Source organism: Rhopalosiphum padi, chromosome 2 (assembly GCF_020882245.1).
Source record: "Rhopalosiphum padi isolate XX-2018 chromosome 2, ASM2088224v1, whole genome shotgun sequence".
NCBI lineage: Eukaryota > Metazoa > Arthropoda > Insecta > Hemiptera > Aphididae > Rhopalosiphum > Rhopalosiphum padi.
This window is the reverse complement of record NC_083598.1, coordinates 25152935-25173067: the sequence shown is the minus strand read 5'-3', so window position 1 is coordinate 25173067 and position 20133 is coordinate 25152935. Positions and strand designations below refer to the sequence as shown.

General features: G+C 29.8%; 1 protein-coding gene across 2 annotated transcripts in view; it reads right to left on the bottom strand.

Annotated features, from left to right (window-relative positions):
* The window catches only part of LOC132919191 (rap1 GTPase-activating protein 1-like), a 157739-nt gene that overhangs the window by 109383 nt on the left and 28223 nt on the right, over window positions 1–20133 (bottom strand). Inside the window, exon 1 of one of the 2 annotated variants that reach the window (XM_060980568.1) lies at window positions 16194–16837. The exons of the other annotated variant lie outside the window; for it this stretch is intronic. Coding sequence (XP_060836551.1) covers window positions 16194–16246 — 53 coding nt within the window. The 5' untranslated portion in view covers window positions 16247–16837. Of the gene's footprint in view, window positions 1–16193; window positions 16838–20133 lie in introns of those variants that run through there. 2 annotated transcript variants of the gene reach the window in all.

The following is a 20133-nucleotide window of genomic DNA, read 5'->3' as shown; positions in this document are numbered from 1 at the left end:
GCATTACAGGTTCTTGGTCATACCTCTTTATTATTAAAATTAAGATTAAACACCAACTGGCAACTGTTTCAATACACAAGGTTTTTTAAAAACGACTGTAACCCCTTAAAATTTAGCAGGTAGGCAACCTATTTGACGTTTAATAAATCTTCTAATTATCAAATTAAAAGGGAACCTTAACCATTTATTGTGTTAACGCGTGTAACTATATTTTAATTAGCGAAAAATATTATTATTATTACACACTTTTGCCTTTTTGACATCTACATATTATTTAGTTACATAATTATATTTTATCCTTTTTAACTTTTCAAACAAACACATAACACACAAACAGTCATAATAACGTTATTATATTATGTTCTTATTTATTTTGTATTAAATTTATAAGTTAAACCAAATTAAAAAAATATATATACCGTACAACAACCGTTAAAACCCTACAGGTTTCCTTAAAAGAATATTATATTTGTTTTATGTTGTACTTTAAAAAAATAATATAATTTATTTTGCGTCGAAAATACATGAAAATTTATTGATACTGTAGATTTCTTAGTACAATCATCTCAAGTATTATAGTATATTCTTCAGACATTTTCTTTTTCATCAACCTTTTACATTATCTAACGTATTACACAGCAGCAAGAGAAGACAGATAAGATTTATGTAAAGAACATTTGTACCACGCGCTCCCCAAGTTCACTCCATAGCAGTACCTATACAAAAAGATTTTTTTGATTTTACTCTTAGACCCGAAACGAGTTTGACAATGTTACAGTATAATAGGTATCATATGCATATATGAAACATAGCTGCTAACACTTGTTTTAAAATCAAAGGGTCAAGAAACTTTAATAGTATACAGCCGTTGACGTTCTAACACGATGCTGTTGTACGAAGAAGGGTTGAAACTCCGAACACCTGGGAAAATGGCCATAGAAACTCACTCGTATTGTTGTTATTTCATTCATCACTAAATAAATGCCGTTTCCCTATAAGCCCTAACACATAAACATTTTTTTTTTTTGGTTTTGTCTTGTGACCCCGTGTTTGAGTACGATTTATTCTAATACGCACGTAAATTATATTATTTTAAGTTTAAACGAACATGCATTCATGTAATAAATTGTGTACTCTTGTCGTTTATCTTATAATGTCCATAAAATCATAAATTTAATTTAATAATTATAATTCATTGATCAGAACGAATATTTTTGTATACAATATAATAGAGTAATTATTACCAAATACTGATTACGGAGTAAAATACCGGTATTAATGCTATACAATGTATAAATTGCCTATTATAAATAAATAATAAACAATGTGCAAAATGCAGTTTTAAAAAATAAACGGGCTTACATTGACTAAATAATAGAATATTATATTGTGCTACTATATGTGCTTCCGTTATCCCTCACGTATTGACCTGTTAAAACAAGGCAATAAATTAAGGGTTTCGCGATGAAAATTCTGTTATAGTCCATTGTTCAATAAGTGAATAAAAAAAAAAAATAATAATAATAACATTTAGTTTCTCGATATGTTTATATGTTTTGGGGACAACGAAAGCAGTCGTTTTAATGAGTGGCTTTCTAGTTTGCCGACTTTTTTTTATCATGGTAAAGAACCTGTCTTTCCACAATGTTTATTTGATATGGAAAAAATCTAACTCGGGCACTTTAACTTAACGAATAACGACTATAACGTTAGGTATTCAACTACTTTGGATGTAACAATAATTTTAGTCATCCAAATTGCCTTTATAATTTTAAAATAAATAAAAAAGAATAAAATCTTTCTTTTTTTTAAATTTATTAATACACTTCATGAAACATTTTTAATATTCCAGTATTAGCAAAAATAGTTTAATTTAAGTTATATTTTAGCATTACATATAAATGCTCTTTAGACTTTGATGACACAACGCAATCAATCAGTATTTTGTTGGTTGTAATTTGAGTGAAAAAATATAATATTTTCTCTATTATTCAACAAATGTCATATACGATTTACCTAATTTCAGCAAGCTATGGTTTTCACTTTCGATGAGAATTGATTTTATTAAACACTGTATAGTTAGTTAAATGGGAATATTTTGATATTAGTTTTTACTACTTGTTAAAATTTTAATATACGATTTTAAAACTTGATCTAAAAACCTTGGTATAGGCTATTAAATATAACGAATTATTACTTAAGGAACAATAAAAATATTTTAAATGCATATAAAATCAAAGTAATACTATAATAAGTCATAAATAACTGTTTACATATACACTACAGTTAATGATAATAAAAATCATAGTAAGAAATATAGTGTGAAAATTACATTTAGCAAGATTCGAAATTTTGAAATTTACTAGGCCATAAAGAACGGGGATTTGAGATGATTAATTTCCGGACCCTAGGGAGAGGTTCATCGCAATCACATGAAAACGGTTAGGCTTAGAAACGACTTGAAATAAAAAAGGAGAAACTTATTATGAGCAAATAAACTATTAAATGTGTCAATACTCAATACTAACGGCAAATAAAATGTTATTGACTTAAAAATAAATCACTTTGATTAAAAATAATAATATAAAAATTTACTTGGTGCTGACTGAAGATATTATCCACTATCCACTGCAACTCTTAATTTACTTATCTGAATTAAATTATTTATAGATAGGTAGTTTCGATTAAATTTGAATTTACAGTAGTTACTCTTGTTTGATCAACTATCTATTTAGAGTTAAAAATAAAATAATATTGTAATTTATATTATTCTACACCTGATTATTTCTTTTTAAATATATTACCGTGTTAAAAACATAACATATGAATAATCATTTCTATATAGTTATATTATAATATTAATAATAAACAAAAACTAGAAAATTCCAAATAATTAATTATTCACAAATATACTATATATTATTGTCTTATTGTTTATAAAAAAATAATCTATCAAACATAAATATAAATCTTATACTTATTTAATCAAAAATATTAAGTTTAATATGACAAACAAAATCATCGAAATAAAATCATAACAGCTGTTAAATTTCGATATATATACAGATTACTTAAAATAATGATATCACTAAAATACTAGAAAACTTTAAAATCTATAAACGACTAGTAGATAATAATATTCAACTGTTTTTGTTTAAATAATTCCTAATTTATTCTAACGAATTATATAAATAAATTCTTCCATTAAATATTAAAATAAACTCATGCATTCAGCTTTAAACTCTAAATCGAATATTTTCTAACAAACGCAAAAAAATATCCTTTATAGAAAATAACTTCGAAATTTACAAGATTTGAATAAAAATTAAAACATAAGGTTTCAAAGCAATCGAAACCTTTCGTAGAGCTCTGTTATTAAAATACATTTAATAATTATTTATTTATTAAATATGTACAACATTATAGTATGCTTAGGAAATGGAATGAATTATTTACATTTTTATGTACAGGGTATATATTATAAACTATCGTTGTTTTAAAATTGTTTAATTTACTCTTAATCAAACATTTAAAATTATATTTGAATACTAAGTTGTAGGATTTAATTTAATAAAAATTATTCATATTTTCAAACCTTCATCTGAAATCTAAGTATCTTCAAATTGTCTTCGATACACTTCATCAAAATAAAATCCAATATACCTGCAATTTATATTTCTTATTTTAGAATAGCTTTAAATGTTACTATTTTTAACGATCAAAGTTAAACCATTTATAGCAATCTATAAACTTTCTCGTGGTTCGAATTTTAACAAAATAGTATATACTTCTGCGCCCTCGATTACGACATTTGTATTCCCCTTTAAACGTTAAGTACTAACCATAGCGGCCGTCACCCTGTCTAAGGAAACACAATGAACTGAAGACAATGATGTTGCCCGAGGTGTCTCATTAGGCGGATAAACGAACCGTGACAAATGGTAAGACCGGAATTTAGGTTCAAATAATATGAACTAAAGAAATCGGAAGTTGCAGCTGTCGGAGACGAATTAAAAATTTGTTATGCATGTAATTAAAATATGACGAAAACATATTATAATGGATCAGTAGACGCAGTGTGGTTATTCTATACGTCAAAACCAATCAAGTGAATAACTACTCGAGTGACCATTACAGTGTGTAATCATGAATTCTCCTCAATTCTCCGCTGTTCCTCAGATAGATATTACATTTTCCAATAATATTCTTCATTTATTGACGATAATTTTTGAAAACGCTGTCCAATAACGATTCGTCACCATTTCAGTGCATGTGGGTTGTGTAGCCTGTCGAACATCATGATATGATTAAAGTGAGTGTCCCTGTAATTTGTTTTCGGGTCTAATCCATCGCCAACCCAACTGGAAGCCAGACAAAATATAACAGAAATGCCATAATAAAATGGAAAAACTTTTTGAGAAACTCATGTATCTTCTACAGTCATTAGATTCACCATCATCAAATACCAATGATCAATAAATGATCATTTTATGTTCTATGATATGAAATAATAAAATAAACTAAATAAAAATATTGATTAACGTATAAAATGTTAACCAAAAAGCACGATATAATATATTAAATTACTTAAAATCGTAAACTTTAAAATGCTTTATCATAGATAATCTGTATAATAGTCAGTATTATTAGTTAAACGTTCCAGGATTCTCAATTGTAAATATTCAATAATATCTTAGTTGACTAACCAATTTAAATTGCAACATTTTTAATTTGAATCATTTCGATTCTATGATTCTATTATTTCCATAATAATATTACTGGTTTGGTAACACAGTAAATACTATAATATGTAATGTGATACTTTTCCTTGTTGAAAATTTAAAAAATAATACAAAATTATGTAATTACTAGTCAAAACATGTTATATCAGATATAAATAAATTATATATTAGTCATTAAAGTAGATACCCATAATAATTGTTTAATCATATAAAATTGTATTTAGTATTCACAGTTCAGTTATAACTAAATACCGTCAATAATAAACGAATGAATAACAGAAAACTTATAAATAAAAATGCATATGACCGACTAAAAAAATATTTTAATTTATAATATATTTTGGTATGAAATTAGATTCATTGACATTTAACAACGTTACACATATTTGAATAGGTACTCATAAAAGTACGAATACGTAATAATATTTAGTGATTATATGAGCTAAGTTTCGTTCAATATGATTCATCATTTGAGATCATTGATATTTGCTGGGTGTTACTTGTTCCGCGTGACAGCAACTGTATGTGAGAATCGTCCGCATTCCAACTGAGAAAAAACCTCCGGGTCATACATTGTCCACCGACAGGTCCGGTTATTTCAAAGTTAATACGTATATACAATAATCATACAAACTCGTGTCTCCCTCATAAAAGTTTGAAAATGTCTTATTCAAAACAGTGACGAGCGTTTTCATAAATCAACAACAGCAGACACCCGATGCTCAATTCACGACAGCCCCAGACAGCGATCATCGGTCATCAACAGTTAAACGAAATACCTGCTGATTGCCTTACGATAATGGTAAACGGTAACGATACACAAATGATGAATAGGAAAAAAACGAACGTAAATAATTTTAAATTTAAATGCAACGCAGGAATAGTTGTCAAGATTTAATACATTATGTACACATTTGTTATGCTACAATTTCTCAACAACCTGTGACACGATTAGTTTTTAAACGGTAGATATATATTAAGGTATGGTAACTATGATTCATTTTATTTTAATCAACACATCACAACGTACAACACTATAAATATTTTAATGATTTAATTAGTCTACATTAGTAAAAAAAAAAAAAAAATGTTTACATGACTGTTCGTATAAACACAATTTATTTCGTCCCTCTCGTTTTAACGACGCCGATACTAAAAATACCAGATGTCAATTTGTTTTCATAACGAAACGTTAAAGATTTTCTAACATTCTTTCAACTCGACTATAGTTACATTAGCACTTTTAAGAAGGCTATTAATAAACTTGTCGGACAAATAATGCTTCTACAAAAATCGTAAATATAATTGCAAACGTCAATATATAGTTGTTTTCTTGCACAAGTTGGACGAAAAGAAAAAAAAAAGAATTTTTCGAAATCCAAACGTTTGTGTTATAACGACATTGATTGCTCGCATCTATAATAATCAAAGCGCAGTAAAATTACACTTCTCATGGACGTTGTTTGAAAGAAAAATAAGAAAAATGTAGTACACGCCGAGGTCTCCGAAAAGTTTTTAAGCCTGAACGTCCGAGGACAAGCTTATTGCGATGACAAAAAAAAAATGTAATAAAATAAATTCACAAGTATGTCGTTAACGCGTTATTAAGCCGTCTATGTTTGGTAAACATTCTGTGGACAAATCATTAATAAGACGTGTTGGACCAAGGTCGAGGTTTATGACGGTTCGACGGAGTTATGATATCGTTATAGATTATTATGAAGCCAAAGGCAACGTATATATATTATTATTCAGAGTTTGTCGACCGAAACTATAAATTATTATTATATAATATATTATATCGTTCCGTCGATAGCATTGTCTAATTTCTAAAATATAATACGTTAGTATTTTATCAAAATATAATATTTAGTAGAATAAGGGTCATCAGCAGCTGATCACGGTGGAGAAAAGCCGCGGCAAATTCGCGTGTGCCGCGGGATATGATTATATGCAGTGTGTTCGCTGCACTTGTGTATATGCTTACACAAAGATAGGTGCTAAAATTCAAATTTCCTCGTCCTTTTCCAGTCAGAAACCTCCACACCGCTCCCGCCCCCGTTTCGTACCGAATAACCGGATTAAAACGGCCGGCATAAATTATTCAAAACTCCTCAGAAATTATTATGCATGCTTCGTTAATTGTGTGGTTTCTAAATAACTCTTCTGGATGCGGAATAGCTACATATTCACTGGCGGATGTGCCTTCCTTCATTCAACCGACTCGCTGATCTACCAGCAATTTATTTATTATCGACTATATCGTAATGTTTCTTAAACAGACAGCGTTGCACAGTATAATAACGCAAAGCATAGGTATTGACTATAATTGAGGCAGGTAGGTGCACACAGTACGAGTAAGTATATATATTATATATATATATATACTATTAAACGAGTATATATTAGTATAGGATAACATGAGTAAGTAAATGGTATCACTCTATACCGTGAATTTGTGCAGCAATATGCTCAAATATAGCATTGTGTGATGGTATTGTATAACCGTTAAAAACCGCTAAATCCTAACGATTTGATGAATATATTATAGGTACCCATGTTTATATAAATGTCTACAACGAATCAATACGTTTATTTAATTTATTAATAAAAAAGTGAATACTTTTGTTTTTCAATCGCGCAGATGCTATCATTCTAGCTAATATAATTATTCAAAAAATTTAAATATTTCATTACATGCGTATAACAATAATTCAATGATAATAATTGTTTGAATATATTTATACATGATATGAAAAAATGATATCTTTATTGTCCGTTAAAATAAAATATCGATGTGCCCGTCATATAATAATGCCCGTTAAATAATGTTTTTCTCTAAAAATTGCATAATATATTTAACGTAATAATAATATACAGGACATATTACCTATATTAGCCAGAATTAATGGTTAAAGTACGATTGACAATTTATTCAACTATATTATGTATTATATATTATTATAAGCGTTATAAAACGGATTAAAAAATATGGGCGCTTTAAATATTGAATAAACATATCTACTTCCGCGTCCGGTTTTGTTGATGCCAAATAATACTTATTGAGAAATTACAAACAATTATGCGCTCATTAAGTCTAACGGTTTGTTCAAATAATCCCTCGTCAGTCGTCAACCGTACAATATAATATAGTCGCGACCAACTTTTCACACGTAACGTAGATTAAGCTAAGCGTTTGGTAATTGTTTTCAATCATATCTAATTCCGCAGCAAATCAAAATATATGTAATACACATATTCGTATTGGTGGCACGTATTCGACACACACGCAAACGGTGCGCTTGACGTCAGGTTTCTCTCCAAACAATCGCTCAAGGCATTTACTATAGATACACACACTCACTCACACACACTCACACGCACACACACACACACACACACACACACACACACACACGTGCATTCACATACACAGAATATGTTATTTCGATGAAAAAACGGTTTGCCAGGAATTTAAACGACGTAATTAATGGCGCAGAATGCAAACGGGAATCTCTTCCACGGTCGCCTCGGGGCGCCCATATAATATTATATAGGAACCTATTCGCGATACGCGCACGGTGTGTGTATATAGAGTTTCTTCGTTCTCGAGTGTCTCTTTACTCCGGTGCCCCATATATATATACTCGTGCACACAAACATTCGAATGGATGGGTCAGTCCAATTTGTACCGCGAAACACGGTCACAGCATCAGTGCAAATTAAAAGAGAATCGCGAGATCAAGGGTGAGAATATTATTATGTGTATATATATAGTGCCAGGACGACTGTCGTTTTCAGGCCCGCCGTATATTATGGAGACGTATATAGCCGCACAGTGTAGGTTTTGCCGATAACACGTTCGACTGTTGTACGTGTCTGACCACTCCCATTATTATATTATCTCCAAGCACGTGCGTCGGAATTGGTAAGCTAATACGGCGATGAGTACGCCGCGGTGTATTAAGTATAATATACCTGTCGGCTGTCGGTGAATTATTCGGGATGAAGTGACTGACTGTACATACAGGTGCTTGTTATCGTATTATTAAACGCGAGGAGAGCCCGGTTTGCAAATTATACCGACAACGACAACCACCGAACAAAAATCGCCAAACACGACTTTGAAACTATTAAAATCGTCTATAACTGACGCGTGACGTATTCAATTATATTTTTGAAAAACTCTTGGTAGGTATCTGTCTATTATAGACATGTGATATCGTATACATGCGCAGTCGGTAGCGAGTAACTGTACAACATATTTTATGTTTGTGTTATAGAATCTAAAATTACAAATATTAGTAGTGCCAGTATATCAGACACATTACATTATATGGACTCGTTTTAAAACAGGTACTTGTTTTTGCTTTTTATTATTATTATTTATCCGCTATTATAATAATAAGAAAACGATAATATTCTAATGGAGTACATATTTTGCCGAGTAGAGCAATCATTCAGTACGATATGAGCGGTATTAACGTACTACAGACATCCAATGGTCTTATTCTATACAAGCATATCACAACAATAACTTTTGAAGATTATCAGGAAAGTTTGACTTTACGAACTTTTAACATTTGACGGCGGAGTTAAGATAGTAATCGTATAAGTTTAATATCTGTTTATTCCTTGCTATGAACTTTCATTATTCGACCTATCGCAGCATAGACCGGTTATTTTGCGCCGGCATAAGACACTACACTACTGTATTGAAATAGTTTTATAAAGCCAAAGCAGTATTGTATTACTCAAGCTATTATATATTATGTATAACCATACTTGGTTCTATAAAACGCCAATACCGCACGAACATTAAATTATATAATATACGAATGGCAGACGTGCAATGTATTAATGTAAAATGTAAATGTAAATCGCCAAAGTCCATATGCGTCAAACAGATATTGTCTGTACTGATTTCCATATACGACTGAAAACAATAACATCAATTGCTATCAAACTTAATAATTATTTGTTATATAATGTACAAATAAAACCTATTGACTGCACATAATTTCATAATATTATTAAGTGGGTAGGTAATTTACTAATAATATTTATATTTTAATGACAGATACATTATTTGCGTGAATCAAATAAAATAAAAATTATTTTGAAATACAAATTATTACATCGACATAGTTTTTTTTTATCGTTATTAAATAACTATATAAGCAATAAATTTTCTGAAAAGTCTCATAACGTTAAACATATAGTTCCATAAATCTCTTTTTGTATAATATCTTGAAATTCAATAAACTTTATTCAGTATACCTATATGTTATTATAAAAATATAAACTCTTCTCACACATTATCATAAAATCATAATATAATAAGTTATAAAAAGGGACATAACATATTTCAAAATACAGTTTATAATAATTTAAACTTTATATTATTATTTTTAAGTTTTTAACACAGCGTATTAATTTAACATTATATAGGCTTATTATATTATAACCTATTTCATTGAAGACAATACCTATTATAGTAATAAAAAAAAAAAATTATAAGTAATTAAAAACACAAAATTAATATTTTTTATGGTCGGAGCTATAAATTGTTTATTATACAAATAAATAAACATAAAATATTTAATGCTGGGTATTAGGTACCTATTGTTTGTTTTGTGATTTTTAAACCCTTTTTTTTCTATACATATGCAAATAATTTAAAATATAATCATTCAATTAAGTTAAAATGTTACGTAGTAGAGTAATTATGATACTATATTTTATAAAACGACACGAAAAGTAAATAAAAACGTAAAACAAATATCCACCAGTGGTTAATAGTAGGCGTCGGCATAATAAATGGGCATACACTGTACAGAGATAATAAAAATAATAATAAAACACTCGATTTTATTTTTATTTAGGTACCTCTACACCTACAGTGGCTTGGTCGTAACCAAACTATGATGCAAGTACAACGCTTTCGGATAATTAAAATTTAATATTAACGTTTCACAATACTTGACGTGCTAACATCAAAATAATAATTAGTTTCCGGTTCAATTTATAACTCCATTTTCCGGGACATTTTATTTAATATTTTACACGTCCACTCGTTGTATCACCACTCGAATGGACAACGCATACGCTGCGAACTACATACAAGAAGTGTGGGATGGTCATAAAATGTCGAGAAAATTATTATTACAAACCGGTTCAAAACACTGAAATCTCCACCGTAATTATAACAATACTATATCAATTATTATAATATAGTTTTATGTGATGATAAATAATCGTAGCTAGTATATAATACTAGATTACAATATGTAGTTATAAATACGACGTTGGCTTTTTTTTCTTTTTTGCAAACTGTCAAGTGTTTGAAAATCGTCATTACGTTCTCGTCAAGTACACACTCGAGTTTTTTTTAAATTGTAATAAAAGTTCAATGGGTCTTGATCGAATGAATATACAGAAATATATGTCATTCAAATGTGAGAAACGCTCCCCGAAGCGTATACCTATGTGTTTCGATCGAATAAAAGGGTTGAACGAAATACGAATACAACAATAAGCTTACATTATTGAAAAATTAATGAGTCATATAAATGTAGTTCACACACCGCATCCAAGTAATCAAAACGTGTATCTAGAGTCAAATGAGAAGAACGACTCAAACGTATACATATAGGCATATATTTTATTATTGTGTTTCACGACTTAACGCGTCATATCGCGGTCAATCAGTCATTTAAATAGAAAAAAAAACATTTTGGTTTATTGGGTGGCAGATAGAAATTTAAACAGGTTTAACCACGAATGTTTAAATAATAAATGGTCAGACTAACCGCATTAAAAGAATTACTTGTCTTATGTGTACTACTGTGGTCAAGCGCAAGGCGGTACGATAGCTTAAAAACATGCCGTTATCAGATTTGACAACTAAATAAAAATAAAACGTAAACATTTAGGAGATTCGCAATTTTTTTCGCAATAATCTACGCCTTTTATAATCTCGTCACGTGGATCAGATGTGCATTTAAATTTTATAAATGGAAACAGACACGTGCTCTAAAGTCATACGTTGACTAACTACAGCTAGGTACTTAGGTATGTATACCATATTCGTTTCCATTTTATTGTCCGCGGTTCGTCGTTTTTTTTAGACGCTATCCAAACTGTTGCGCCATTCCCAGCGCTCGCGTGGAATTGTGTAACGGTCATGGGTGGTTAGTTTTTAACACTTGTAGAATGCCTTTGAAAAGCTAGCGGGAGGTCGATGGCCGTTTTTTTTTCTTATCGCTACTCCCCGTAAAAGGCAGTAAGTATTATTATAACAGTGGCTTTCGCCCGCAATATATACAGACAATAACGAATCGTACGCGGCGCGCACACAATTGCGGCGAGGGATACAGTGCTAGAAGAAAAAAAGTCGACCACTCATACTTAGACACTGGAAATGATGAAAGGGAGCTCATGCTTTAACCCCTCTTTAGTGGCCAACTGTGACTTGAGTTTTTACGAAACACACCTGTCCAGGCACGGGGGAATCGCGTAAGCAACGAATGAAGGGGAACGTAAATTGTTTTTTCTTTTCTACACCTATTATACAAAGACTCGGATCAGTAATTGTGTCTTGGCTATGAATATATTTGAATAAACATGTGGTAATTTTTATAAACATAAAAATGTCCAACCGTCTATAGGTATAGAGTAACTCTTTTTCCGTATTTTTGTCACGGGTTAGATTTTTTTATACCATTTCATACTTAACAATAAACAATTTTTTTCTTTTTCTTTTACGCAGTATAGTTTAAATATAACATTATACACGATTGATATAAATTCATTTTTCTACAAAAAACTATAGCTACATAATTTTGTAAATTATTTTCCCACGAGTTAAGTGGGTATTATCTCAATGACATTTTTCTTTTTTTTTAAATTTAATTTAAACAAACATATATAATATAAATATTACTTTAATGGCACTTTTCAGATATTTGATTAAACTTAATAGCTTAATTACTAAGAGTAGACTTTTAAGTGTTTGAATATTTTATAATCATAAAACACATTATACCCTGTCACAAGTTACAACAATGTAAATTTATTAATAAACCAAAAGCACAAACTTCAGATACTTACCTACGTATAGAGTTGATAAATCTAAAAAAATGATATTACTGTTATTTCAAATTCTTTTTATTAAATTTTAAATTTATTCATAACACTGAATTAATCGAAAACCAAAAATTCACCCTAATTACATTACCCAAGGCTATTTTATATCAATATAACCAGTTTGACAAACAAATTATCGATTTTTAAGTTTTTGTCGTTTTTTACGATGAAGCCATGATTTAAAAAAAGTTTAATGATTTATTACTAAACTATGAACCATAAACACGTAACATTTTAGTAATATTATAACGATATATTATAAACTTTAATAAAACGCTACTGGATTTATCAAAACATGGAGTCTATAATATTTTGGGAAAAAATCATTAATTTCATTTTGGATTTTAAGTACACTGAAATTTCCGTAAACTTAAAACAACAAACGGTAAATCTACAATAAAGATAAATAATATTAAAATTCTGATCTAGTTTACGTCTATTACGTATAGTTGTAGTAGCCCACACAGTTTTGTTTGCAATGCGTTGGTCGAATCAAATTAACCATTGCAAACGATTTGCGATCATAAAACAACGTTGATGGCCGACTACTTAAGCACAACACATAGCCTATACGTACCTATATAATATATTATACATAGGTACGTGGTAGCCGGGATTTATTTATTTTTTATTATTTTTATTATTACTTATTCTCTTAGAAATTTCCCCTCTTTTGCTGTATAGTTAACAATTTATTAGCTACTGTCAAGTGAAAAACGAAACCCGCTTCGGGCACGTCCCCCCTCGTTCCCTTTACCTGTATGCATAATATTATACACACAAGCTCATCGACATCGGGACCACATCATTGGGCCACGAGCATATAATAATAACACCCATCGTTGTCCGGGGGGTCCTCGTGTGGTTTAATCGGATCAGTTATACATGTTAATAGGTAACGATGAACCGTACGCGCGTATTGTAATAACCGGTGACAAAAAAAAAAAAAATAAATAAAAATATTCAACCCAACCTGCTGATGAATCTCGCTCTATGAATCCTCTATTGTAGTGGAACAGACACGCGACGTGGAACAGATGACAATCCGGCAACGGTCCGATGTCACCTCAAAATTACCCGATTCGATTCGCACGTTTTCATATACAATACTTGATTTAATTATTATTAATATTATGTGTATCGTATATGTATATAATGCACATTGCTCGTACACGGTTAGGGTTTCGAAAAATGTTTGGAAAAAAACAGAACCCGCCATCGAAGAAAACGTTCGACATGACGTGCTGTTTTGGTTTTTTATGACGCAACTGGTCCACACACACACACAAAAAATCATAATAATAAAAAAACGTATTGACCCGAAACATAATATCCTCGTGGAGATTTCGGACTGCGATAACCCGTTGGGTGGACACAATGCAGGTAAAACGATACCGGACGTGTTTTGACGTGGGTTATCGTATATTAACATTTATTCAGCCCTTGGTACCAGAGAACACGATTGTTTTGCACAATCATTTAATACTTTGCATTAAATACAATTTCAAATAGTCCAATTTAACATCATTAAGGAATACCTACTCTTATTTGACAAGGATCCAAGTTTTTATTTGTGTTTATTACTTTGTTTCTTTGTTTTATTTAGTATTTACAATAGTAATTGCCGTCAGGCGTTATATAATAAAATAAAAATATAAAAGTAATGTATAATGAAGACGAATTTCATAATTTACTATTCATCTCATTAAAACTAAGTTTAACTGTTTAATCGATATTTTAAGATAGCCGGTATTCTAATGCTTAGGTCGTAGACGTATAATATGTATAAAATAATATGCAAATTATATTTTTAACTCATTGTTTAGTGAACACATAATACTATAATAGGTAATGATGACATTACACACAATTCAATATAAATCATTAATATAAAAATTTTAATCATTCAATAGTCTGTATACTCTGTACAAAACTTATAAAACGAACTAATATACGGGTTTTTTTTATCATAATATAAAAATTATTGTTGAAATTATTTGTACAATTGTAATTTAGATCCTGTACGATACGTCACTCAATGGTGTATTAACGGTAGTTTTTAGATTAATAAATAATGAATTACAGTAGTATGCAAAATATGAAAAATTAATTTCTGTATAATTTTACTAGTTCTAAGCTATATATAATATCACAAATATTTATCAAATTGTTAATTGACCTAGATAAGGTACGACTAGTTATTCTGTAAAGCAACACAATTGTGAGAAGAATTTAAAATATACAGTAAGTAGGTAAGTATTTTTGTTCAGTGTGAAGTTTCATTTTAATATTTATTTTAAACCCGTTATTTATTACACATTTAGGTAATAAACGATTTTCCTTAGGGAGTATTATGTTTATTAAGGTTTAACTACTAACATAATTTATATAAATCATTATAAGGTAATTATAGTAAAACTAAACAATGTAATTTGTGGATTTTAGTTGTGTTGATATGAAACATAGGATTTAATTTCATCTTGAAACTTATTATAATAAGAGTTGCATGAACTTAAAGTTTGTACGAGTAAATCAAGAACTATATTCAAGAAAAAATAACAAATTCCATAACCAAATACAACTCTAATATCTATCAAGGTAAGTACGTCTTTAAATTACTTCAAGAATAAAATTACTTTTGCAATACAATTAGGGTTTGTTCCATTTTTAATGTAATTGGCGTAACATTCTATGTACCCGACGTCATATTGTCATAATAATTATTAGAAACGCTAATCATTTTTTTTCAAATAAAAAACCACTTTGTAGATTCTTTCATTTGTTAATCTAAATTTGTCTATATGCATTTTCAAATAACCGAGTAGAAATTTGTTGTTCAAATTTAAATGAGAAGGAATTTCATTATAAATTTTAAATTACTTTTTTACAACATAACAAGCATTTATTTTGGAAATAGTTTTTAATATTATTTACAAGCCCAAACAATCTAACGTAAAGAAAACCATTATAAATATATGACCCGAATTTTAACTGGATTAAAAACATTTATTACTTTGTTTTGATATTAAAAAAAAAAAAAACTAATCGCGTAAACACTAAACGACGCCTTAATATAATTTTACGAACAAAAATAAAAATCTTAAAAACAATGACTAAATAATATTTGTCATAATAATTATATTATATTTTGTATAAGTACTTAGTAATAATGGTAATAATAATATGAGTAATATTCAGAACGGTGTTTTCACAATCCGCAAGAACAACCCAACGGTCGTTGAGTCATGACAACAACTACTAATTCCTAATTAATATCAACAACGAAAATGTCATATCTGTTACCCGTCTTGTTTGTCGTCTTGGGCCAGTCTGTCGATCATCTGCATGTCGATCATTTCGTATCAGCCGCCACCGCACGCGCGCCAAATCATGATCATGTGCATCGACGACGATCACGGATCGTCCCCGCGATTATCGCTCACTCCCACGCACGTCACACACGTCAATAAATTACGCACGGTCGATCGACGAGTGACGGCAAATAAAACGAAGTGTTGAAAAACGCACACCCGGCAAAAAACGAAAACGAAAAAACTATTAAAAAAACGAACGCAATCGGCTGCGACGACGGAGTTTTGTCAAGCCGGTAAAAAACGACTGCGCGATAATCTTTAAATAGAGTAATATATATAAGTACGAAAAGTCAATGCGTTTGATTGATCCGCGGATCGGGCGAGTTAATTAATCGGGAAAAAAAATAAACCGTAACAATAATAACGATATAACGACACGTTAAATTTAGTTATATCGTAAAATGTCGATCGTATCAAAAAAATTAAAAAAAAAAAAAAGCTCGTCCTCACTGCACTCGTATAAAAAAATCGGTTGATTGATAATATATTATACTATATTGTAATAATAATAATAATAATAATAACGGACCGACTACTACACGCGTCGCCCAGTACTCACGAAAGCACACTGACACCGCCGGCGGACCGGTGGACGCGGATGGATGTATAAAAACACATACACACACACACACACGTGCGTGCGTGTATAAATATATAGTATATTGTGTACGTATAAAACGAAATCGCTACAAAACTGGTCTTTATCCCCGCAACGACGACGACGAGCGGTGCGTGCCCACTCCGGTTGTATGCTCACCCGCGTGTGTGTGTGTGCGTGTACCTACATAATAATAATATTATAGTGTATAGCGAATAGCCCCTCCAGGCTCGCGACCAATGGGGGAACAACAATAATAGTAATAATAACAAAACAAAAACAACCGTGTGACGTGACCCACAATCGGTTCGACTGAGCATCCGAAGCCGCCGCGGATGTCAGATTATTAATGCCGTCGTCGCGCGCGTCGAGTCCGGGTGACGCAAAACGATTTTGAAAATGACGGAAAAAAAAATATATTAATAATAGTAAAAAATAATTTCGCGGATTCGGAGCAACGCGGCTCTATGTATGTATTATAGGGGGGGTGTGATTGATTTCCGACCACCCTCTGCGGCCGATTACGGATTACCGGCGGGTGGTTATTGTCGGATACGCTGCACATTACCTGTCATCATCATCAACGCGCTGCAACAAAACCCGCCGCGCGATGGGGAAGTTGTTGAACTGGATTAAGCGCGGCCAATATATAATATTATAAAACACACACACTCACACAATATAATATAATAACAATATTGTGATGATAGTACTTAGCAGTATAGGTTTTTTTGTTTTTTCGTTTTGCGCGGCGCTGAGCCACTCGGAAATTGCCACATGCACAACGCATAATATTACATTGTACAATATATATGTATATTATGCACCAATGCACCATTATTATCGAGACCACTATGACGTGTAATAATCCGCGATTACGCATTGTCCGCGACACCGTTCAAGCACATACGAGTGTATTATAGGTGTTTTTATTTTTGACACAACAGTGATGGGCTTATTAAAATATAATATTATTACAAACGTCGTACCGCATACAGTACACTGCAGTGTTAATAATATAATATGTCTTTACTATACGGCTGTCACGATTCACGACCATAATAATATTGCCGTGCTCGATGAAACATCATCAAAATACCGCGTTATTATATCATGTAGGAAGCGTTGTAGCTTTTTTTTTTACAATAATTCTGTAATACGATAGATATACCAATAATAAACCCGTAATTAACCGACCGCATAGACGAAGTAGCTGTAATCATATATACCTACTGTATAGGTATAAGATAATCTGTTAATATTGCAGATATTTGATACACCATACATGCTCGTCATATCGTACTATTACTTGTTATTATTATTATTATTATTATGTCAATAGTTAAACTTTGTAAAAATTGGGATATACCGTAGACATATCTCTAATTACATGCGATAAATGATAAAAAAAGTTATCCATCTACTATGGCATAAATATTTTTTAAGAAATATTATTCTTTATATTACTGATCTGCGAGTATCTAATCACATAAAAATAGTATAATTACCAAAAATCCAAAGCAATTAAAATCTTTAAGTGTTTTTCTTATTAATCGGTAGTCGCTAAAATTAAAATGTCTGATGGTAGAGGGATTTCAAAATATGCGTTAAAATGTTTAATCCTGTATGCACTTAGAGTAATCGATTATTTCTTAATATAAAAATGTTAAGTGCTATTTTTTAGATAATCACAACTTTATATAAAAAAATATCTTCATTTAAGTTAGGATAGATCATCTATTGTAATTTATAAAGAACTTTAGTATTTACAATACTACACAAATTTAAATTTATATCTATAAACATCTTTTTAAACTTAATTTTATATAATATGATACATATATATATTTAATATTTATAACTTAAGTATATTATTATGTAAAAATTTTATAATTGACTATGTAGTCCTAATTATTTTTCTAAATAAGTATGAATTCGTTAAATCCCTGCATTATTTTTTTATTAATTCTTCTGATTGATTGAAATAGTGTCCAAACCAAGAGCAGAGATTAGGAGAATTATCTAATATAGTTCCTGCTTATACGCATATGTCCTATCCCTATATGTAATAATATATTTCTATAAATCATAAAAAAAAAAAATAGTTTTCCGACAAAAAAAAATGTATTTATTAGTTGTAAGTATCATGCGTATAGTACTTCGAAAAAAAAATGTGAAAATTAAATATTACTATAATAATTATAATCAATGATATTAGTTTAGTTATCACTTATTAGTTACTCGATTGCAACCAATTTGTTTTATTTATACATATCAATATCCTTTTATAACTTATTCAATAACATAAATAGAGAACAATAATTATATTGTTATGTAGGTATACTTATTTTTCATTTTTAAATTTATAATTACATAATGTCAACGTTATAAGACATTTTTCAAGTTTATTAAGTAATTTTTTCTTTTTGTGAATTATGTAACATTTTATTACAATAACTATAATAACTATTTAAATAGTGTTATTAAATAGTTAAAAAATATTATTTATGTAGTACAAGTATTTATTTCGGTAGTAACATCAGTTCATTTTAAAATATTTTTATGCTCCAAAAACTTTTAGTAATCATAGGTTTTTACTAGATGTGGGCGATGAATTTAATACGCTTTTCAGAAGTTTTAAATTGGATGTTAGATTTGTCAACCAGCCATATCATGTTAACCCTATTGCAATATCCGTCAAACTTGTCTTCACTAAAACGTTACATGATGGAATTCCAATAATAGTAGTTTTATCAGTATAAAATGAACATATTCAAATAATAAAATTTTATACTTATTTTATAAGATTAATTATTATTTTATAATATTTTTTAGAACATAATTATTTTCTGTAGTATAATAATGTGTTATATGATTGATTATGCAACTATCTTATCACAATCTAAATTTTTCTCCTTTGTTTTCTACCTAACTTAAATAATATTTTTTTAGAAATTGTTGGTGGATATTATGACCGAAACTTATACCGTTTCATTTTATAAGATATTTTATTTTATGTAGGCATCATATGTTTTGAAAATGCGTATAATTCTATAATCTCGAAACTCCACATGATAAACCTTTTTTTCCCCAGTGTTACTTTATCTAAGTTATTCAATCTAAAACTATTTACGTAGTAGGTTATGTAGCAATCGCACAATAGTATTCATTGGCATTTACAATATAAAGATATGATAGAATTGAAAATTACAATTTATTTTTTCAATGTAAAGTAATTTCAAAAAAGGCCATTCAGTGTACTTAGAAAGAA